This window comes from Panthera onca, chromosome B3 (assembly GCF_046562875.1).
Source record: "Panthera onca isolate mPanOnc1 chromosome B3, mPanOnc1 haplotype 2, whole genome shotgun sequence".
Lineage (NCBI taxonomy): Eukaryota > Metazoa > Chordata > Mammalia > Carnivora > Felidae > Panthera > Panthera onca.
Window position 1 is genome coordinate 4,855,600 of NC_138344.1, and position 23,479 is coordinate 4,879,078.

The 23,479-nt window shown below is 49.2% G+C and overlaps 1 protein-coding gene across 5 annotated transcripts in view; it reads right to left on the reverse strand.

Annotated features, from left to right (window-relative positions):
* Window positions 1-15,490, reverse strand: part of ZSCAN2 (zinc finger and SCAN domain containing 2) — a 48,258-nt gene extending 32,768 nt beyond the window's left edge. For 3 of the 5 annotated variants that reach the window (XR_014137769.1, XM_081795832.1, XM_078449053.2), the window contains exons 1-2: window positions 15,376-15,490; window positions 13,114-13,613 (exon numbers count right to left, since the gene is read on the reverse strand). Coding sequence is in view for 3 of the 5 variants with exons in the window: in XM_081795832.1 (XP_081651958.1) it covers window positions 13,114-13,504 (391 nt within the window). In the remaining 2 variants the exon portion in view is untranslated. Of the gene's footprint in view, window positions 1-11,864; window positions 12,185-13,113; window positions 13,614-15,375 lie in introns of those variants that run through there. The other 2 variants (XM_078449051.2, XM_078449052.2) reach the window with 2 other exon arrangements.
* Between the last annotated feature and the right edge of the window lie 7,989 nt (window positions 15,491-23,479).

Consider the following 23,479-nt stretch of genomic DNA (forward strand, 5'->3'; position numbering starts at 1 on the left):
TGATTTATTGATAAGGATGATAGGCTGATTATCCCTAACACCTAACTTAAGACCTCCAGAAAAGAGCAGATCCATCCAGAGCAGGGAAGACAATTAGTAAAATAATTATACAAAGTCCTAGTGACATTCCCATGACTGAAGCTAAGAAATCGTTTATTTTTTTTTTAACGTTTATTTATTTTTGAGACAGAGAGAGACAAAGCATGAACGGGGGAGGGTCAGAGAGAGGGAGACACAGAATCTGAAACAGGCTCCAGGCTCTGAGCTGTCAGCACAGACCCTGACGCGGGGCTCATGAGATCATGACCTGGGCCGAAGTCGGCCGCTTAACCAACTGAGCCACCCAGGCGCCCCAGAAATCATTTATTTAAAGTTAGATGCTTGATTCCATGATTATGAGTTTCTGTAAGGTAAGGTAAATTTCCGTATGTGCACATGATCAAATCTGCCACACATCCCTCAGGGAGAACCCGGGTTCCAGCCGTGCCATCAGTCAATACTGGCTGAGACTGTATTTAAACTCACAGGTAGACATAAGGGTACATTTTATGCTAACACACACTCTGCTGGTAGTGTGTGGGCCCCTACACCTGCCCTCTGGCCCCAGGTCTCCAGGGACCGGTGCATGTCCCCACGCGGCCAGGACCAGGAGTTCTGCGTGTCCTCGGCTTCCTGCAACGGTTTCCCAAGGTTCTAGCACAGAGGTCTGCCATCACCACTCTTCTACAAGGTCCTCCAGGCAGACGCCCTGCCCTGGTTTATTTTCGGCAAGCCAACACTACCCAAGACACGTTTTTAAAATGACTTTAGTAGTTGTTCTCTTCTGAACAAGGACACTAGCTCATAAGCTTTTCCGCTGCCTTAAAATCAGAAGAACTGGTTGGTGTGTTCTGCAATGAGCTCAGAAGCAACAGGGAAGATGAACAGAACCCAAACTCCATTTGCAGTGAGATTAGGGAGCAGATTAATCTGCAGACACCAAAATACATACAAGGGCTTCCAAAAACAGCAGAGACTGGGCAGAGGCCGAGGAGGCAGGAAGTGAAGAGACTAAACGTGGAAAGTGGGTGCGGGGGGAGTGGGGGGGGGGGGGACTAAGGGCAACTGATCTCAATAAGCTCAGAAAGTCACTTCCTGAAGGTAAGGGACGCGCCCTCAAGAGCAACAGTGCATGTGGGACCTGGGCAAGCGGGGCTGGCTTCGGGAGGTCAGGCTGCAACCAGAATCACCCACATGAGCCACCTATGCAGGGAGCGTCTGTTTCTGGGAAGCGGAGAAGGAGAGAGCCTCTGACCCTCACATTAATCATGGGAATTATTCCTGAGAAGGCGACATAGGTCACGCGTTAAGACAACACTAAGCAAAGCAACTGCCCGTAGGAAGGCCGGCTGCGAAGTGAACGGTCGAGAAAGAGCCGGAGCGGTGGCAGCAGGGCCCCGGGAGGCAGGGGAAGTCTGGAGACGAGAGGACAAGATGAGGACACAAAGGAAAAGAGGCAGATGGGAAAGCTCAGAAAGGGGGAAGGGGGACCCAAATGAGAAAAGCAGTGAAAAGAAGGGGACAGAGAAGATGAGGGGATTAAAGAGAAGGGTGGAAACGGACAAAAGGAGAGGCCACACGCACAGAACTGGAGTTAGCGAGGAAAGAGAACTAAACCAAGGAACAGGACAAACACTAAAAGTGTAACCGATGAAGCTACAAGGACCCTTGAAAGGTGCGCGGTGTCAGGAAAACCAGCCCAGAGTGGTTAGCGACGAGACAGGGGACGACAAGGCCCCAATCACTCACATGGGGGAGGAGAACCAACTGGGCTGAGACTTCTCCACGGGGACATTCAGCGCCTCAGGCGGCAAGAGCCGCGAGGCAGCCCAGGAAAGCAAAGGTAGGCCGGGGATCTCGCGTTCAACAAAACCCCCAAGGATCAGGCCTGCAGGCAAACAGCGCTGAATCTGCACAAAGTCACAGAATGTGGGTCCTGGGAGCCCTTCGTGAAGAAACTACCAGGAGGTGAGCTTCGGTCAACCAAGAGATGAAGGCAACCCTGGAGCAAAAGGGCTGGGGATGAACGCCTGATAGCAAGTCTCACACTACTGGGGCGATTACGGTGAGAAAAGAGAACGTCAAGTTTACAGAGCGGTGCAGAAGTGATACTCTAGCCAAAATCGGGGCTGAGAGAAGGTGGCTGGGAGACGGGACGTGTTCACTGATTGCCTCATCTGGATACCCAGGAATTCAAAGCGCATCACTAAAAGTTGGCAAATTGTGCACTCGAAGTGTGTCTTTATCGGTACAAAAACGGGCGCCTGGGTGGCTCGGTAGGTTAAGTGTCTGACTTCGGCTCACGTCATGATCTCGCAGTTTGTAAGTCAGGCTTTGTGCTGACAGCTCAGAGCCTAGAGCCTGGAACCTGCTTTGGATTCTGTGTCTCCCTCTCTCTCTGCCCCTCCCCTACTCGCCCTCTGTCTCTCTCAAAAATAAGTAAACATTAAAAAAATTTTTTTTAATAAATAAACATTAAGGAGCGCCTGGCTGGCCCGGTCAGTGGAGCGTGCGACTCTTGATCTCGGGGTTGTGAGTTTGAGCACCATGTTGGATGTAGAGATTACTAAAAAAAAAAAAAACTTGAAAAAATCTTAAGATTACTGACTAAAATCAGGGGTGGGGAGGAGAGGGACTATCTTTGCCAGATGTTAAAACCTATTACCAAATCTCAAGAATGAAAATATAAATTGACAATAAGACCAACAAAACAACACAGTAACTCTAGAAATAGACTCAAAGGACATGTGAATTCAGAATGTGATGCAGGTGTCACATGAAAAGACAGACGAGTGGAAGGGAAACAAGAATCCGTATAATGACTCTGGGACTTTAACGTATGATAAAGGCAGCCTCTCAAATCCGTGGAGAAGAAACACGACATTGAGTAAATGAGGCTGGACGACTGGTTAGGCCACATGCAAAAATCTGAGTTGGATCCCATACCAGGAAAAATCCCAACTAGATCGAAGATTTAAATGTAAACAAAACAAAAACAGTGTGGAACAATTAGATGAAACTATGAGAGAATTCCCTTATAATAGGAAAGCTTTTAAAAGTGATGCTTAACTTTATGTGATTATCTTCTATCACCTCATTACACCCCCTCCCGCCGTCTGCAGCTTAAGAACCAGTCCTACCCCCCTTTACTAGACAAAGAGGCAAGACCGTGATATTCCAGGAAAGGCCAAAGGAGGGACGGGAGTTCTTTAAAAGCTGCTCTCTGACAGCAGAGAGGCACAGGAGCCATTCTGAAGGACAGAAGAGTGGCCCTTCGAGTGCTCTGCCTTCACAAGGGCCTCCACGGGAAACACTATCACCGAGGTGGGAAGGATGAAGGACCCTGGCCCCTTCCGAGCATCTCCTCAAGAAAGACGGGCACGGGTGAAGTCAAAAGAGTACAAAGTAGGGGTGCCCGGGTGGCTCAGTCAGTTAAGCGCCCAAGTCTTGACCTCAGCTCAGGTCTGGATCTCAGGGTCGTGAGTTCAAGTCCCGCGCTGGGTTCCACGCTGGGTTCCACACGCTGGACATGCAGCCTACTCAAAAAAAAAAAAAAAAAAAAAAAGTACAAAGTAGAGTGCATTTGAGCTCAGGCAGCTCCCTCCTTTTTTTGCTGGTGGCCAATGAAGAGCATGAAGATTCAGAAGCGGCTAGGTCAGATGCACGGGGAGTGTCTTCACCAAAACGTGATGCGTGGGGCGGGAAGAGCCGGTCCGGCCTGGGAAGTTTCTTTCCAAAGGAACCTCACGAGTCGACGTCGTATCTTCTATTATAAGATGCCAAGAGGAGCATATTCTGCGGATGTGGCTGCAAAGAGGGAGGCTGGCGGGAAGGAAGGAGGATGTGGTAGGAAGGCCCAGATCTCCAGGACAGAAAACTCCAGAGATGAGTCAGGTGTTAAGGAAAGAAGGAAGAGAGGGTCACATTTTCTAAATAACTTCTCTCCCCTAAAACTACTGAAGTAGCAAAGAAGTTACTTTATCTATGTGGAGACTTTAAAACGAAGGTTTTGGACTGTCCTGTGCAGTTTAAGAACTGATGAGCCTCACATACACTCTTTATTCAGATTATGCCATTTTCAGACAGTGTGAAGTACTATGAAAGCAATAAAATAGGGTTAATGTGAAAGCCAGCGACCAGAGGGCCCCTCTGAGAAGCTGATATCTGGCCAAGATGGGACCATTGGTCTAACTGACTTTTTCTTTTTTGATATTTATTTATTTTGGGGGGGGGGGGGGGATGAAGAGAGAGAGGGAGACAGAGGATCTGAAGCTGGCTCTGTGCTGACAGCAGAGAGCCCAACATGGAGCTCGAACTCACGAACCGTGAGATCATGACCTGAGTCCGAGTCGGACACTGAACCGACTGAGCCACCTAGGTGCTCCTCTGAATGACTTTTTTTTTTTTGTAAAAAAAAAAAAAAAAATTTTTTTTTTAACGTTTATTTATTATTGAGAGACAGAGAGACACAGAGCGTGAGCAGGGGAGGGGCCGAGAGATGGAGAGACACAGAATCTGAAACAGGCTCCAGGCTCTGAGCTGTCAGCACAGAGCCCAATGCGAGGCTTGAACTCACGAGCCGCGAGATCGTGACCCGAGCCGAAGTCGGACGCTTAACCGACTGAGCCACCCAGGCGCCCCTGAATGACTTTTTCTTAAAAAAACTTTACGCACAATGTGGGGCTCAAACTCATGACCCTGATATTAAGGGTTGCATGCTTCAGCAGCTGAGCCAGCCATGTGCCCCTCCTCCAACTGACCTTAACAGTTATCTATACAGTATCGACCCAGTTGATTTATTCATATGCTTCACTGTAAACACAATTAGCAAGCTTGTTCCTCTTGGATATAGCGCTTAATTACCCACTTACCAACAGCGCCATATATATTTGTCTGTGACTAAGTTCAGGTTTTAGAAAGTATAAAAAGATTGTCAAAAATGCACCCCTGAGGGGCGCCTGGGTGGCTCAGTCAGTTAAGCATCTGACTTCGGCTCAGATCATGATCTCGCAGTTCGCGAGTTCTAGCCCCGCATGGGGCTCTGCGCTGACAGCTCGGAACCTGGGGCCTGCTTCGGATTCTGAGAGTGTGTGTCTCTCTCTGTCCCTCCCCTGCTTGTGCACACCTGCTCTTTCTCTCTCTCAAAAATAAATAAATAACATAAACTTTTTGAAAAATGCATCCCCAAGACAGACTTCAAATTTATGGTTCTCTCCCTTGCGCTGCTGGTGGGAATGTAAAATCATGCAGCCACTATGGAAAACAGTGTGGCGGTTCCCCCCAAAAATTAAACACAGGATCACCACATGATCTAATAATTCTACATCTGGATCTTTACCCAAAAGAACTGAAAGCAGGGACGCAAATAGGTATTCTGACATCCATGTTCATGCATTACTCATAACAACCAAATGTTGAAAACAACCCACACATCTATCAACAAATGAGCGAATGAAATATTATTCGACCTTGCAAAGGAATAAAACTCTGACCCATGCTTCTACACGGATGAACCCTGAGGACATTGTGCTAAATGGAATAATAAGCCGGACACAAAAAGGTAAATGTTGTGTGATTCCTCTATATGAGGTTCCTGGAGGAAGCTTATCATAGGGGCAGAAAGGACAATGGTTGCCAGGGGCCGCGGGGGAAGAAGGAATGGGGTGTTACTGTTCAATGCGCACAGAGTTTCAGCTCGAGAAAAGGAAGAAGTTCTGAAGATGAATGATGGTGGTGACAATTGTACCACAATATGAATATATCTAATGTCACTGAAGTGTACACATAAAAGTGATTAAAACGGCGGGCCACCTGGGTGGCTCAGTCGGTTGGGCGTCCGACATTGACTCAGGTCATGATCTCATGGTCGTGGGGTCGAGCCCTGTGTCAGGCTCTGTGCTGACAGCTCAGAGCCTGGAAGCCTGTTTCACATTTGTGTCTCCCTCTCTCTCTCTCTCTCTCTCTCTCTCTCTCTCTGCCCCTCCCCCACTCGCGTTCTGTCTCAGTCTCTCAAAAATAAATGAACATTAAAAAAATTTTTTTTATGGTTAAAATGGCAAATTTTATATTCTGTAAATTTTATCACACTAAAAAAAAAGAATATATGGCTCACCTCTATAAAATTTAAAATAGGTGACATTACCTCCTAATTCTGAAGTTAATTTTATTTTTTTTTAATTTTTTTTTAATGTTTATTTTTATTATTTTTGAGACAGAGAGAGACAGAGCATGAACGGGGGAGGGGCAGAGAGAGAGGGGGAGACACAGAATCGGAGGCAGGCTCCAGGCTCTGAGCCATCAGCCCAGAGCCCGACGCGGGGCTCGAACTCACGGACCGCGAGATCGTGACCTGAGCCGAAGTCGGACGCTTAACCCACGAAGCCACCCAGGCGCCCCTGAAGTTAATTTTAAAAGATTAAATAAACTCTCAGAAAGGCAGAGAATTCTCAGAAACATGCTATTAAGTTTCAGATGGTCCAGTAGGCAAAAGAATAGTATCTTGTTGTAATGAGTATTTCCCTGATCATTCCTAAAGTTGAACATCTGGTTTCATAAAGTTACAATTTACTTTTCATTTCTAAATTGCCCGTTCATATCTTTTATTTATTAATTTTGAGAGAGAGAGAGAGAGAAAGAGCTCACATGCATGAGCTGGGGAGGGGCAGAAAGAAGGAGAGAGAGTCCCATGCAAGCTCCAAGCTGATAGCTCCACTGGGGGTGTGTGTGGGAGCCTCGATCCCGTGACCCACGAGACCACGACCTGAGCCGAAATCAAGAGTTAGACGCTCAACCGACTGAGTCACCCATGCACACCCCTGACCATGCATATCTCTTAACTACCTTTCATTGTTCTGGGTTGACTCTTCTTATGATTACGGAACCTCGCACAGATCAAGGATCTTGGGCGCTTATCTGCTACACCGCAGACTTTGCTGCAAATATTTCCAGCTGGTGCACTGTTTTTTAACTTTGTGCATAGTACCTTTTTTACACAAAGGACTTTTCTGTTTTCCTGTGTCCAATCCATCTTTGAAGATCGCTGTCTTGCTTAAGAAGGCCTTCTCCACCACAAGGTTATAAAAAGATTCTCCTACGTGTCATGCCAGGTCTTTTAGAGTAGACAGCTAGAATCCATCTGGACTTTATTTTTGTCACTTGTGAGGCAGTATCTATTTCTGTGTAAGTTATGAAATGAGGATCCAATGTTAGTTTTTTCAAAATGGCGAGACCACCGTCCAAATACCATTCACTAAACAGTTCTCGAATTGCCATATGACCTTTTTCTTCCCTTCTGGGTTACTGAACAAAAGCTGCAGGCCAAGCTCAGGCGAAAGCAATGGTTCCTGGATTTTCCCACCCAGGACACAGGCTCTAGACTCACGTGCACAGCACATCCCCGCTGGGGTTCAAGGGCCGTGCGGGACCCCCGCCTGGCCAGACGCCTCCTCTTTCTCTCTCACACCAGAAAGCATAACACAGCGAGTGTGCGGAAAACCGCTATCACTAGGGAGATAAACCTGAATTTACTGTGATTCATTTACAACAATGAAATAAATTAGTCACAGGCTGTGGCACTTTAGCATGGGTTAGGCTTCAAATTCTGGTAAAGCCCCTCCCACCTGGCTGCGACACACCAGTGCCTCAACACCACCGTCAGAGCCGTTGGTCGAAAACGCAGGCGTTGACTGGGCTACAGCTTGGGGCCCAGTCGGGCTCCCCCCATCGGAGCGCCGTCCTGGCAAGCCTGGCAGGAACCTGCTCACGCCTGAGCGACTGGGAGCGCTGTTTCTGTCCCTCCTGCACTCTGGCCGCTTGAAAGCTTAACCGCTGATAAAACCGGCAGTGAGCTCGGTTAGCAGTTTAAACGAGTGACTGCCGAACATCCTACAGGTATGACATTCCGTCTAAGAGCTCTGTGTGGTACACATTTCAGGTATTTACGTGAATTACAGGTGATTTTTGTTTTGAGGCTGAGAATCGTAGCTTTATTTATTTTTTTACTTTTTAATGTTTGCTTATTTTTGGGAGACAGAGAGACACAGGGTTGAGTGGGAGAGGGACAGAAAGGGAGGGAGACACAGACTCCGAAGCCGGCTCCAGGCTCCGAGCTGTCAGCACAGAGCCTGACATGGGCTCAGACCCACAAACTGCGATATTGTGATCTGAGCCGAGGTCAGCCGCTCAACCGACTGAGCCACCCAGGCGCCCCAAGAATCATGGCTTTAAAAAGACAGACACCTTCTCTGCTCTCCTTCTTAAGAAAAACGAATGTATTTGCTCTGTTGTCATAAAGGGAGCATTTTGCTGTGGCAGAAAACTCAGAATAGGTCACCTGTTGCCTGTGCTCAAAAGCCAGATGATTCTAAAGATGGCTGGAGAGGTCAGCTGTGACTCTGGCTCGACTGTTGGACAAGAGTAGGTCTGAAGCAGACAACCTCCAATGCTCTCTAAGCCAGAGCAGTGCCTCTCAAACTTCCAAGTGCAGACAAACCACCTGGAGATCTCGAATGCAGATTTGGCTTCACTTGGGTTGGGGTGAGACTGAGTGTATCTTTCTAACAAGCACCGGGTGATTCCAGTATCTTTGGTCCACGGACCACACTTTGAGGAACCAGGCTCTAAGCAGTGGTTCTGAAATTTTGCTGCATCTTAGGACCACTCGGGAGCTTTCAAAACTTCCTTGCCTGGGCCACACCTCATGGCAACTAAATCAGAAAATCAGAATCGCTGGGAGTGGGCTCTGGGACCCCAAGTGGTTCCCAAGTGTGGTCAAGTTTGAGAACCAGAGGTGTAGCATGGTGGCCCGCGAAGTGGAGACAGCATCAGGATCGCTCGGGGGGCTTGTTAAACCCCCCATGCTCAAAGTTTCCGGTTCCATCGGTCCGGGGTGGGGCCCAGGAATTTCGTTTCTAACACATTTCCAGATGACGCTGATGCTGCCGGTCCAGGGACCACACATTGCACTAATGATCAGAGGACTGATCTATCAGGAATTTATCCATCTTGAGCCCAATAATTTCCCTTTGCTCCCCTCTCATGTCAGCAGTCTCTTTTTTGGGTGATGGAGCTTCTGTGGGATAAAATCTATGTATCAGGAGAGAAGCATTTCCCCTTTCCTCTGATGTAGCACCAACACTGTAGTGGGGAGTCTGGGGAAGGCCACCGTGGCATGAGTCCGCCGGTCTGCAGGCTCCAACAGGGTCTGCTTACCTCTTACAGAAAGTTGGATGAAACCTGGGTAGAGCAATTACAGAACAGCACCGGGTCAAACTGCCTCAATTCTACAGTGGCTAGGGGCGCCGGGGGGGCCTAGTTGGTTGAGTGTCCCAACTTCGGTTCAGGTTGTGATCTCACAGTTGGTGAGTCCGAGCCCTGAGTCGGGCTCGCTGCTGCCAGCGCAGAGCCTGCTTCAGATTCTCTGTCTCCCCCTCTCTCTGTTCCTTACCCCGCTTCCACGCTCTCAAAAATAAATAAACATTTAAAAGGATAAAAATAAAACAAAAGCTTAGCACGGCTCCCTCAAGGAGAGGCGGAAAGCCTGGAATGAAGAAGCTGTCTGCCTCCTTCGTGGACTGTGCAGGGGAGCGTCTCCACACCTGCAGATGGGCAGGAAGGATTTACTTATTCATACCAATAACACTTCGTGAGTTCCCATTGTGAGTGGGGCACTGTGCGCAGTGCTGAGGGAGAAGGAAGGAAAGGAAAGAGGGAAGGAAGGAAGGAAGGAAGGAGGGAAAGACAGAAGGAAGGAAGGAAACGAAAGGAAGGAAGGGTAGGACGGAGGGAGGGAAAGGAAAGGTAAGAGGTTCCATGCCTTCTGGGATTTTATAGGTTCCTAGAAGAACTAAGTCAACCCTTCACATAACTGGAAAATAACATGGAACATAATCAAAAGCTAAAGGACAAGGGGGTTCCAAACGCCCTGGGGGAGATGGTTTCTGGAAGAGATGATCAGGGACGCTCTTGGGTGGCTGGACCTAGGGACAGGAAGAGGGACCAGAAGTAAGGACAGCTTTATGGAGGGTATCTCCAAGGGTATGCAGTCAAAGGACTCCCGGGGTTTTCTCACACAGGGGCGGGACAAAGCCATTCCAACTCAGAATTCAGGAGCACAGATGAATGCTAGAAAGCACCAGCTACGTTCAAGGAACAGCAAGATCTGGTGTGAATGGAGCAGGGGCAGTGACGTGATGACCGAGGGCAGCCGCAGGGCAGGTCACACAAAGCCCCGGTCCCGGGCCGGAGAAAGAGGTTGTGCCGGATTTGGAGACACGGGGGAACTCACGACGAGTTTTCAGCAGGAGAGCGCCCGATCACTCAGGTGGGACTGGAACAGGGGCAGGGACGGGGAGGAAGCCATGCCTGCTACGGGGGTGCCGGTGAGAAATACCAAGGACCTGGCTCAGGGCTGTGAATGGGGACGAAAGTGTCCTTGGGAAACACAAGGAGAGATGAGCGTTACCACCTCAGCCATTCACACAAGTCCTGTCTTAACTGAACTTATAAGAACCTTCAAACGTGAGTACCTAGACGTGCCTGGTAGTGAAACATTAAATAACCACTGTCTAACCAGGCCTCGCAATGTCCGGTGCTGGATGAACGTGTCCAAAGGTCCCGAGCTGCACAAACAGAACGGAGGTCAAGCGGTCTTACGCTGAATAAATGAGAAAGGACGGAGATGATCACAGGTGTGCCTCTGAGTAATCACCGGGGGGGGGGGGGGGGGGCGAGGGGGGCAGGCGACTTTGTGAAATGAATGGAGACCAACAAAGCCGATCGCAAGGGCAGAAGACAGAGGACCGGAGAACCCATCTTGGATGTTCTGGGGCTGATAAGAGGCACAGAGCCCTGCAGCAAGCCAGGTGGGGAGGGTCGTAGCAGGGGGTGCCTGTAACCACCTCAGACACCTGCCGAGACCTGACCCTCTGCTTTGTGACTTCCCCAACTAAACAACCCAGGGGTCACTCCTCAGCCCTCAACCCCTCTGGCCTCTCCACAGCCTCAGACTGAAGAGCCTGAAGTTCATCACAAGCTTGTCACATCTGTCAAGAGACAGGTAAGTTAAGTTTTTAGGATAGGATGACAGATTTTTGGTTTTGTTTTCTTAAATAGGAAGAGTAAAATCAAAAGTTATTTTTCAGGGCCAAAGAAACTCAGGTACTTCGCTTCAAATAAAACCTACCGAACACGAGGGTGTTCACTTTCAAGTGCCCCCGTCTCTGTAAAGACAGCTTTCATACTATTCTTCCTTTCGGGTCTTATACTCTAATATAAACTTCTGCCTGCTGCTCAAAAAACAAAACAACGTGAAAGAAAAAAACTACGAAACACACACGGAAGCACACAGACCAGAGCGCGAATCCCGGCCCCAGCACTTGGCAGCTGTGTGCGACACCGACTGAGGCCTTGACCTTGCGGAGCTTCCATTTCCTCATCTGCGACAGGACAGCCGCCCCCAGGATTGCCAGTGAGATGGCCACGTAAGGTGCCCAGGGCAGGGCTGGGCTCACAGTGGGCCCTTGACATCAGCCCCTTTCTCCAAAAGACAGCTTTACTCGTACCTCCCACGTCCCTAGGCATCGTCACAACCTCTGCTCCCAAACCACCTTCCTTTCCTTCTCTTCTCTTCTCTCCCAGTCTTCTGAATCCTGCGGACTAGACACCTCTGAGTCAACCCCCTTTGTCTTAGTCCTCGCCTGCGTCCGCTCTTCCCAACCCCTCGCTGGGAACTATCGCTTTGCACCACGTCTGTGATGAAACGCTTAAGAATGTGAACCGTGTCCTCAGACCCGTGAGTTCGAATCCTGACTTGTCCTTGTACTCACTGCGTGATCTTCGGGGAGTCACTCAGTTTCTCTGGTGATAACAATCCCGCCTCTCTCCCAAGATGGTGAAGGGTCTGTGAGTTTTGCATCGTAGATACCAGGCGCAGGGCCCGGACCAGAAAAGACTCCATGAACGCTAACCAGTGTTACTCTCAGTTCACCTTAGGTGTGTCCGGTCTCCTCCCCTTCTCCAGCTGTCCCCACCTCAGCCCAGCCAAGGCCCGGCTGTTGTCCTGTCCCCAGCGTCTCCCTACTCGAATCAAACCTACTTCCTGTTGCCAGACTCCGCTTCCTCCCATGCTTGGGCTCTAGTTCGAGAACCTGCTGAGGCCAGCGACATCCAGTCCAAGCCCACCCTGCCCCCGTGCTCCACATCCTACCACTTCCTAAAAACACACTTTCTACTCCAACCAGCGGGCCTCCCTTACTGTCACCTGAACCAGCGAGCTTCGTGCCAACCCCTCCCCGCCGCCCTGCACCTTTTCCAAATTCCACTCCAGCCGACGACCTCCTGCTCCAGCCCCACATCCTCCCTGACCTCTCCTGTCCTCTGCTCTCTCTGAACGTCTACGGTTCTGGGCAGTGCAAAGGCAGCCACGATCGACGGGTCCTGGAGCAGCCTAAAGGAAGGCATTTGGTAAGCAGGGAGCTCAGTCCACAACCGAAGCCCCGAACGGAGACAGAGTAGTGAAATGGCATGTCCGCGTCCCAGAAGGTATCGCTAACACGGGAGACAAGTATGTTAACTGTTGCCAAGAGCACGGGATGACTTTAACAGACAGTTCCTAGGCATTAGCTGGCTTACTCGTCACTGATCTTGGTTTCATAAAAATAATCACTCTTTGAACGTAGGATTATCTGGTTTTTCTAATTGCTGGCACTTCAAATATTTGAACATGTATTGCACAACCAAGGGAAGGTGCCAAGGTGGGTGGTTTACTCGGTCTCCAGCCGCCCTCCTCCCCCACCTCCACCGGCTTCCCACCCTCGCCAAATAAGCACAGACATAAAAACTGCGCTTACTGCACAGACAGAGCTCCGAGCGTAGTCCTGTGAAATTCTGGAACTGTCACTGCACACAACAAGGGCGTTAAACGGGGTGACAGCGTTCTGACCGCCTGCAGACAGAGCAGGAGAATGGGCTGCACCGGGCTCCGTCCTGGACGCCACGTTCTCCTCTGCCACAAACACCACACTCCCCCTCGTCGGAGGCATGTGCCCACCCTCCCGGTGAGGCCCGGCGTCTTACCACCGTCCCGAAGGGTCTGCGTCAGGTCCTCCACCAGGGCCACGGCCTCCTCGCCGCTTTCGGGCCGGTGCTCTTGCAGCCAGGCCTGGATTTCTCTGGGGAGCACCGTCAGCATCTGTTCCTTGGTGTGCACCTCCGGCCTCAGCCAGCGCCGACAGAGCTCCCGAAGGCGGCCAAGCGCACCCTGAGGCCCTCCAGCAGCCTCCCCGTGGGGGCTGCCCTTGCCGGCGCTCTCGGACTCGGGGCCATCCTCCTGAAGTACAGCTTCCTGCACCCAAGAGTCGTCCTCCAGGATCATGGTGGTGACCTCCTCCTGTTCATCTTCCTCGTGAGGTGCCTGGACCAAGGGGCTCAAGGGAGTGCTTACTCTCGGCCCCTCTGCAGCCATCATCCACCTTCCCGAGGCAATCCCGCAGGCTTCGAGCCTTGAACGTCAGTCTTCTAGAGCCAGGCTCGTCTGAGAAGACACCTCCGTCCTCAAATTTCCACAAGTCGTCTGGCTGAGAAATGAGAAAAGGGATCCACAATCAATAAGCAGACTGTCCTACAGGGATCTAACTCACAGCAGCCCAGGTCAGGCCACCAAGTGATTCTCGTCCACAGATCAACACAAGTTTCCTGCCTCTCTTAAAGGAAAAACGGCTTATTCCTGAAAACTTTTCTATGGCAAAAGATGAATCACAAGCACAAAAAACAAGCACTTTTCTTTCCAAAAGCAGGAGTATCAGAAATCCAAAGCCCTCCGAAGAACCCAGGACTGAGTTACTCTGCCCTGAATCAGTTCAAACTTGGTGCGGAATGACCTTGACCTAACACACAACTTAGTCACTTAACTTCAGGGACCATCCTTCTTAGGGGGACATCTTCAGGATTGGCAATGGATCAGATGTGAAGACACTGTGAGCCTTGCTGGAAGGAAGGCAATACCTTAACTGCATTATTACCCTAGAAGTATGAAGTTTTAAAAAATAAACAGCAATGCTTCGATTAAAATTATAAATGAGAAAAAAAAGTATGAAGTTTTAAAACGTTCATTCTCCTCAATGCAGACTCGGCCCCTCAGGAATTTATCTTTAAAAATATTCATCTTTGTAAAGAAAAATATATTTGCAAGGAAACAAAACCGTGGCATTGTTCCTAATTGCAAAACAAACCTGACGTTTTAAAAATCCAGCAGCAGAGGAATAGTTAGTGAATTATGGCACAGCCACACAGTAAAATATATTTATTTTATGCCAATTTTAAAAAAAATATGCTGATTTAATAATGGTTACCTTGGGGCAGGGGTACTGACTGAGAAGGGGCTCAAAAAAGCCTTTGGGGTGCTGGAAACGTTCTACACCTTGATTTGATGATGGTTGCACAAAACATACATATGAAATCTCAGATGTGTGCATTCTGCTGTAGTTTCAAATATTTTTAAAAATTATGCTGACAAAGATTATTATTAACCATTAATAATCTGGGATAATCTTCATAAATATGAAAATTATGGAAAAAAACACACCTAGCAAAACAGAAACACTAGACAAAGTATGACCCCAAATCCCTTTAAAAATGAACACGTACACAAGGCAAAAAACAAAACAAAACAAAAACTTGGGACGTTAATTACACAAGATGTTGAGGGCAGTGAAATTACCACTCAAAGACTATAAAAGGGAAAATTATTCTTTAAAAATCATTACTATATCGTAAAGACTCATATAACAACCCTCCTCCCCCCCCCCCCCCAAAAAAAAAGGGAAAACTGGGAAGGAAAAACTAAAAAAAAAAAAAAAAAGAAGAAGGAAAAAAAGAAGAAGAAAGCTAGTGGGAACACTGAAGCTCTCAATGTGTTATTTACCAAAGGGCTAGAAGAGGCACAGGTATAACAGAAGTCCTGCTTGGGAGCCCGGGAAAACTGCACCCGGTGAGCTCATTCGCTTTCGGACCCGGGCAAGACACGCCCCCTCGGAAGCTCAGTTTCCCCATCCGTGAAACCAGGAGCTGAGCGGGATGCCGTCCAGCGTGCCTTCCAGTCCCAATCCCGCGCCCCTGGCTGAACTTGCAGGCAGCTCACCGCCCGCGAGCAACGTCCGGGTGCTTTCGCCGAGCGGACCCCAGGCGTCCCACCCTGGGACCCCGGCCCACTGTCGCGGACAGCGCCCCCGACGCCCCTCCCCCAGCAGGACTGCCCGCACTGGCTCCAGGCCCGTTATTCCCTTGCTGCGGGCTACTTCCCCGGCCCGCGCCGCTCTCGGCCCGTCTCTCCCGGCTCACCTCTCGGGAGACCAGATCGGGCTTCCGCAGCCACTCCGCACGCAAAAGCGCCCCCGGGCACAACACGACCCCTCCGGATCCACCGCGGCTCGAGCCCGAGGGGCACCGAGAACAATGGACGGGAGAGGCCCGCCCCCCACCGCGCTTATTGGCCGCCGAGAACGGCCCCTGGAAATCCTGCTCTTCTACTGGTTCTCCTGAGGCGGCCGAGGGGGGAGGCTGGGCCGAGGGCATTGTGGGAGTCGTAGTCCACAGCGGCGGCCCGGGCCGCGGGCTGGGAGCGCCGCTCAGCGTGGACGGCCCTGGCAGTGCGGCAGGCCAATCCGCGGACCGGCCCTCAGGACCCCAGGGTGGACCAGAGCTGTGACCTGATGCGGGTCATTTCACTTCCCGAAGGCCTCCGCGTACTTGCCTATAAAAAATGAAAGTTGTGCGGAGGGGACTGCGTGGCAAGGCATGTTGTTAGGCGCCTCCGAAGGCTGTGCCCGGAGCAGGCGGGAGTCCGCCCGGGAAAAGCACCCCCTTCCCCGCGGCTGCCCGAGCCCGGCGCCCCCTCCCTCAACCTGCAAGTCCACGGACGCACCTGGCCTCGGCACACCCCTTTGTTTTCGCACGTGGCGTTCCTGCTGGAGGCAAGTCCCCGCCTCTTCTGCCACCGAAGAACTCCCTCCTTTCGTCCACCTGGTCTTCTCGGAGCCTGCCCCATCATCACCTCCCCGGGCGCGGACGCCGCGCCCAGCACACCTGTTCCGCGGCTCGGTGTCAGTCACCGACGCCCGCGCCGCTCACCGTGGGTCTCAGCCCTGGGAGGTGAGAGTGGGAGATCCGCCTCTGTCCTTCCCACAGTTGGCGCCCTCGAAGAAAGGACTGCCCCAACACCGCCTGCAGGTGAGAAACCGTCTGGAAACCCAAGGGGGCAATATGAGGATGGAAACAAACACGCTGTCAGTGGTCTGTGATAACGACAATTGTGAGTGCTTTTATTATGCAGACCAGTCACTGGAGGCGCACAAGCAAATGACTACATTTGTTGCTTTAATTTTTAATTTATATTTCATTTCATATTTATGAAAATTTCATGAGTAGTTGAAAGATGTTTTATGTTTCTCTGGATAATTTTAATCTCCTTTTCTGTGAACTGAGAGATACCAGTGAAGAATATCTTCCCATGGTTTGTTTTTTTTTTTTTTTTTTTTTTCTTTTCTTTTTCTTTTGATCCAATAGTTAAGATACAATGTTCTATGTTTCAGGTGTACAATATATGGCTTCAACGATTCCATACATTACTCAGCGCTCATCACGACAACGCACACCCTTTTTTAGAAGAGTTTTTTTTAAGTTTATTTATTTTGAGAGAGAGAGAGAGGAGGGGAAGGGCAGAGAAGGCCGGGAGAGAATCCCAAACAGGCTCCATGCTGTGAGTGCACAGCCCAACTCCGGGCTTGAACTCGCTTGAACTCACCAGCCATGAGATCATGACCTGAGTCAAAATCAGGAGTCGGCACTTAACCAAGGCTCCCCATAACAAGTGCACTCTTAATCCCCATAACCTGTTTCACCCACCTCCTCTCTGGTAACCATCTGTTCTCTCCACTTAAGAGTCTGTTTCTTGGTTTGTCTCTCTTTTTTCCTTTGTTCATTTGTTTCTTAAATGCCACATGTGAGTGAGACCATATGGTATTTGTCTATCTCTGACTTATTTCTCTTAGCATTAAATCCTCTGGATCCATCCATATCGCTGCAAATGGCAAGATCTTTCTTTTTCTTCCTATATTTTAATTAAATTTATTTGTAAGAGTTCTTTATTAGTTTGTCACAGAAGTTGCTATTTTTCTGTTTGCTGTACTTTTTTTTTTTTTGCCGTTTTTTTGGCATAGAAATTTTTATGCTGTCCACCTTGTCTTTTTATAACTTCTGAGTTTTGTGTCATTCTTAGAAAGTTCTCTCCCCACTCCCAAGATTATTTGAGTTTCACCTGTTTTTCACTAATTAATCCTTTTAATTAGTGCAAGTGTAAAGATGCAGGGGTGCCTGGGTGGCTCAGTCGGTTGAGGGTCCGACTTTGGCTCGGGTCATGACCTTGCCCTTCAGAGTTTGAGCCCCATGTCAGGCTCTGTGCTGACAGCTCAGAGTCTGGAGCCTGCTTCAGATTCTCTGTCTCCCTCTCTCTCTCTGCCCCTCCCCTGCTCACACTCTGTCTCCTTCTCTGTCTCTCAAACATTAAAAAAAAATTTTTTTTAGATGCAAAGTGAGGTCCGGTTACTGATTACAACCTCCGTTTATTAGCCTAAACCGACCTCATGCAAATAGCACCACCTCCTGGCCAGCTTGAGAAGTTTGCACCACCTGCCTGAAGGCAAAACTCCCAGCCTCCCCTCTAGTGGTCGGCATTCCTAGAGAGCCAGTTATGCAAAATAATTGAGGATGATAATTCTGGGGGATGATCTCGTATTACAAAGATCTGTTTCTCCACAGTTCCATCCCCACTAGGAATGGGAATTTACACAAAAGGAAAAAGATTAGTTTAGGTGGTGAGAGGGGGTGCACTGCTGAAGCTTTCTAACAGCCTACCAGTGCAATCTGCCCCTGCTGCTCTCCCAGGCCAACCCTGGACCACAGGAAACTGGTACTGTCTTGTCACAGAATCCTGGAGCCGGCCGTCTCTTCCCTGTGCCTGATTCTCCGGAAGATGGTCCTGGCCAGTGTCAACTGTCCTGGGTTTAGATAGAAAGCAACTCACATTTAAGACCAGCTTATGGCATAATGGTCCTGGTACCCAAGCTAGAGCCCTAAGAGCATCCTGGGACAGCAAGCAAGCCTAGAAACACAACCCTGTTCAGTGAATAGGATTGTTCCTCCCAGTGAATCTCCTCTCCGTCGCCCAAACCACAGGGGTCACAGACGCTCTGTTCTACCAGTGGGCATTCCTGGTTAAAAGCTTCAGAGAACTAGTCTGGCTAAGTAAAAGGGACTTCGGGAAAGAATAGTAGAGAACTCACGAGTAAATGGGAGCTGAAGAATCAGGCTTAATTAACAGTTGGGATCAAGAAACAGAGGCTGAGTAAGGCCCCAGGAATCACAGCAGCAACCTCTTAGCAGAAACAGGCCAGTGTGCCCTCCCCATGAGCCCTGGCGATCCTGCGGGCATCTCTGTTAGCCTGCCTTCCTCTCAAGGTTCTGAGACCAGGGGAAGCGCCTTGGGTTGGCTGAGCCTGTCACCTGCTCCCCCCTCCCCCCCCCCCCCGCCCCTGCAACCCACCCGAGTGAGGGGATTGGATCTGGCTCCTAGTTTTCCTTACTCATAACCCCACGCAAAGACAGGTTCACCACTCCAGCGATGGAAGGCCCGTTAGGGAAAAGTGAACGGGCAGAAACTACATGTGTCACCACTTGTCTTTAGATACTGAGTGAGAAGAGACCTTGCCCCAGGGAATGCTCAACCTAAGGCTTTTGGGGGAGCTCCCAGGTCAGCTGGAAGTGATGAGATGGTGAGGATGGGGTGGGGGAACTTGATTTCCATAACACTCGGTCAGGATCAGGGCCACTGACCTCCGAGCAGACTCAGGCATTGAGGCAGGACCTAGGAAGAATCTCCCCCTGCCTGAGACCCCCACCATTGCCTAATCGACCCCGTTTCCTCCATGTATAGGAAGGGAGTCTCTTCATTTGTGTGAACAATGTGCGTCTCATTTTTGCTAGGTGTGCCACGGAGCCAGCACCCCTATGTGTGACCGGGGAAGGATCGTTAAGTGAACAGTGCTGTAGGGTGCTGTAAGACTGGCCTAAAAAGAGAAAAAAATCTAAAGGGAGGCTCGCTCATAGTAGGAATGCCCAGGGAGAAAGAGAAATTAGGGAATGATCGGGAAACATTGATTTGATTTGATTTGGTTTTTAAATGTTTATTTTCTTTTGAGAGAGAGAGAGAGACAGAGAATTCCCAGCAGACTCTGCGCTGTCAGCGACACAGGGCTCGAACTTATGAACCATGAGATCATGACCTGAGCCGAAACCAAGAGTCAGATGCTTAACCAACTGAACCACACAGACACCCCCCCATGTTTAATTTATTTTTTAATGTTTATTTATTTATTTTATTATTTTTTTAAATGTGCATTTATTTTTGAGAGAGAGAGAGTGAGCGTGAGCAGGGGAGGGGCAGAGAGAGAGGGAGACACAGAATCCGAAGCAGGCTCCAGGCTCCGAGCTGTCAGTACAGAGCCCGACGTGGGGCTCAAACCCACGAACTGTGAGATCATGACCTGAGCCGAAGTCAGATGCTTAACCAACTGAGCCACCCAGGTGCCTTGCGCGGCCCCCCCCCCCCCACCTCTTTTTTAAATGGTTTGTAGTTAGTGCGACAGAGGGGAGGCCCTTTGGTCCCTGTCTTTCTCTTCCTGTGATGCTGGTTTCTCTCTCTCAAGTTGTCCTGTTGGCCTGGGCTCCTTAGCCTCTTTGTGCCAAGAAGGAAGAGAAAGAATGGTTTCAGAGCCTCCGGCCAGTTCCCACGCCCTATTGTGAACCGCTCTAGTCAAGGATGTTTCTCAGAAGACACACGGGCGCTCTGGGCTGGACAGAATGACTCAGGAGGCGGCCTCGTGCAGAGCGCTGCTTGCCAAACGCAGAGGCGGGAGTGGTGCCAGGAATGCTTTGACATAGAGTGTGCTTCACGGGGGATTTAGCTCCATGATCGCCAGTGTCCCCTCAGGTTATTACAAGCAAAGACTAATTATGAAGATAGGAAGAAAAGGGGCACCTGGGTGGCTCAGTTGGTTAAGCGTCCGACTTGGGCTCAGGTCACGACCTCATATTCGTGAGTTTGAGCCCCACATCAGGCTGTTTGCTTGGGAGCCTGCTTGCAATTCTGTGTCTCCCTCTCTCTCTCTACCCCTCACTGCCCCCCACTCAAACATGAATAAACATTTTTAAAAAAGGGAAGAAAAAAAAGAAAAAATGTAAATGCATGCATGCACACACACACTATATATACACATGCATATATATATATATATATATACACACACATACAGTTGACATTTGAACAATGTGCGGATTAGAAGCACCGATGTTGCCCCCCATCTCCACCCCAGCAGTTAAAAATCTACTCAGAGCTTCTGACTCCCCAAAAACTCAACTACTAATAGCCTACTGTTGACCAGAAGTCTTACTAATAACAGAAACAGTCGATTAACACATTTGATATATGTGCATATACTGTATTCTTTCAATAAAGCAGAGAAAAGAAAACATTAAGAAAATCGTAAGAGAGGGACGCCTGGGTGGCTCAGTCAGTTAAACATCTGACTGTGGCTCAGGTCATGATCTCATGGTTTGTGGGTTCGAACCCCGTGTCGGGCTCTGTGCTGACAGCTCAGAGCCTGGAGCCTGCTTCGGATTCTGTGTCTCCCTCTCTCTGCCCCTCCCCCCGCCCCCGCTCACACACTCTCTCTCAAATAAACATTAAAAAAAATAATAAAGAAAATCATAAAAGAAACTACATATACTATACAATAAATGTACCATATGGTATTTATTGAAAAAAATCCACATTAGGGGTGCCTGAGTGGCTCAGTTGGTAGAGTATATGACTCTTGATCTCTGTGTCATGAGTTCAAGCCTCACATTGAGCATAGAGCTTATTTTAAAAAGAAAGGAAATCCACCTAAGGGGTGCCTGGATGGCTCAGTTGCTTAAGCGTCCGATTTCAGCTCATGTCATGATCTCACGGTTCATGAATTCCAGCCCCGCGTCAGGCTCTTGCTGACAGCTCAGATCCTGGAGCTGCTTCAGATTCTGTCACCGCTCTCTCTCTGCCCCTCCCCTGCTCATGCTCTGCCTCTGTCTCAAAAATAAATAAACATTTAGAAAAATTATTTTAAAAAATTCACATAGAAGAAGGCCCACACAATTCAAACCCATATTGTTCAAGAGTCGGCTGTATATATAATCCCTAGGCTGCTCAGTTCATAGGAAGAAAAATCATTCCTGGAATAGTTGACCATTGGAAAGATTAAAAAAAAGAAAAAAGAAAAATCTTGTAACCTGCAGTAAAAGCTTGCAAGGCACTTGGCATGCAGGAGAGGCTCCGGGACAAGTTCCCCGACTGGCTTGTCAAACCAGACTGCTGCTCCTATGCCAATATGGAAGCCACTGACTGAGATTGACTGAGCCACATGGTGTGGGAGGTAGAGACATCCCCAGGGAATGGTTTGGCCATAGACTTTAATGGTCGTTTACTTGTGTATTTGATTTGTTTCTCTGTCTCTCTCTCACACACACACACACACACATATAAGCAACTTGAATTTTTTTTAATTATAAAACAAATGCACTCAGACACAGCAAGAAAAAGAAATAAATTTGAACCCCCCCAAATTAAAAACATCTGTGTAGCATAAAAGGTTAAAAATGAAGTCACATGACAAAGTAGGGGAAATATTTGTAACATGTAACAAATGACTAATTTATAATTTACTATGAATCCATACAGCTGAGCATGAGAAAGACCAACAACTCTATAGAAAAAGGGACAAAGGAGGGGCGCCTGGGTGGCTCAGTCCGTCAAGCATCTGACTTTGGCCTGGGTCATGATCTCACAGTTCATGAGTCTGAGCCCCACATCAGGCTCTGTGCTGACAGCTCTGAGCCTGAAGCCTGCTTCGGATTCTGGGTCTCCCTCTCTCTGCCCCTCCCCAGCTTGCGCTTCGTGTGTGTGTGTGTGTGTGTGTGTGTGTGTGTGTGTGTGTGTATGTGTCTCTCTCAAAAATAAGTATTTAAAGGGGCGCCTGGGTGGCTCCGTCGGTTAAGCGTCCGACTTCGGCTCAGGTCATGATCTCACGGTCAGTGAGTTCAAGCCCCGCGTCGGGCTCTGTGCTGACAGCTCAGAGCCTGGAGCCTGCTTCAGATTCTGTGTCTCCCTCTCTCTCTGACCCTCCCCCGTTCATGCTCTGTCTCTCTCTGTCTCAAAAATAAATAAACATTAAAAAAATTTTTTTTTAATAAGTATTTAAAAAAAATAAAAAGTTTTCCAAAATAAATGAAACTAAAAGCAAGCCCTAGACTCTGACTACTAAATTCGCCATTTACCCGCTTCTTGGAGCTCCCCCTTCTCCTGGCCTGCCCAGGAGTCTATGTAATACACAAAGGAGTCCCGCTCAAAACTGCGGGAGAAAAGCCTTCCTGTCCTAAGGTCTTCCTGTCCGCGCTGTGGCTGTTTCTGCAGTTGCTCTTTTCCACCACAAGGTGTCACTCTCCGGTGGTCCTGCTTGTTCCCACCAAGGGGACTGATGGCCAGGATGTTGGACACAGGGTCTGTTAGGTCCTAGGGAGGAGGGAGTCCACTCTCTCGGTGTCAGCTAATCCAGAGTCCTTTGCCAGCTCCCAAGGCCTCGTTTAGGTGTCCAGCCCTTTCAGCCCTCCACCCCCAGCACTGTCTCAGGATTGGCTCCGATGAAAAGCTGTGTAATTCTACCAACCGCTTTCTCTTTCTTGCATAGGTGTTTTCGACCCTTAAAACAGCTTGGGCCTGGGGCGCCTGGGTGGCTCAGTCGGTTAAGCCTCTGACTCTTGATTTCAGCTGAGGTCACGATGTCGAGGTTCGTGACTTTGAGCCCCTCATTGGGCTCTGTGCTGAGCACGGAGCCCGCTTGGGATTCTCTCTCTCCTTCTCTCTGCCCCTCCCCCGCCCCACGCATGTGCACTCTTTCTCAAAATAAATAAATTAACTGGAAAAAAAAGTGAAATTTCATATAAAAACAAAACAAAACCAGACTGGGCTTGTTCCACTTCCCCCCTGGACCGCAGGGCTGCAAATTCCACCCTCGCCCCAAATGCGACTTTCAGTAGGCTTTCCAGGGATCCTACGCATTCTCCTTTGTGTACCCTTTCACACAAAAGGCTGGTAACTGGTCCCCACCTACCCTAACATTAGGGCCCGATTGTCTCTGGCGGGGGCCAGCCCTTCAAAACAGCTAAATTCTAGTTACCTCCTTTGGAGGAAGGAGACCTCATAGAGCATCTCCTCCCCAGAAGACTTTCTGGCATTCTTGTTGTTGTTGTTGTTGTTGTTGTTGTTTTTTTAATGTTTATTTACTAAGAGAGGGCTCAT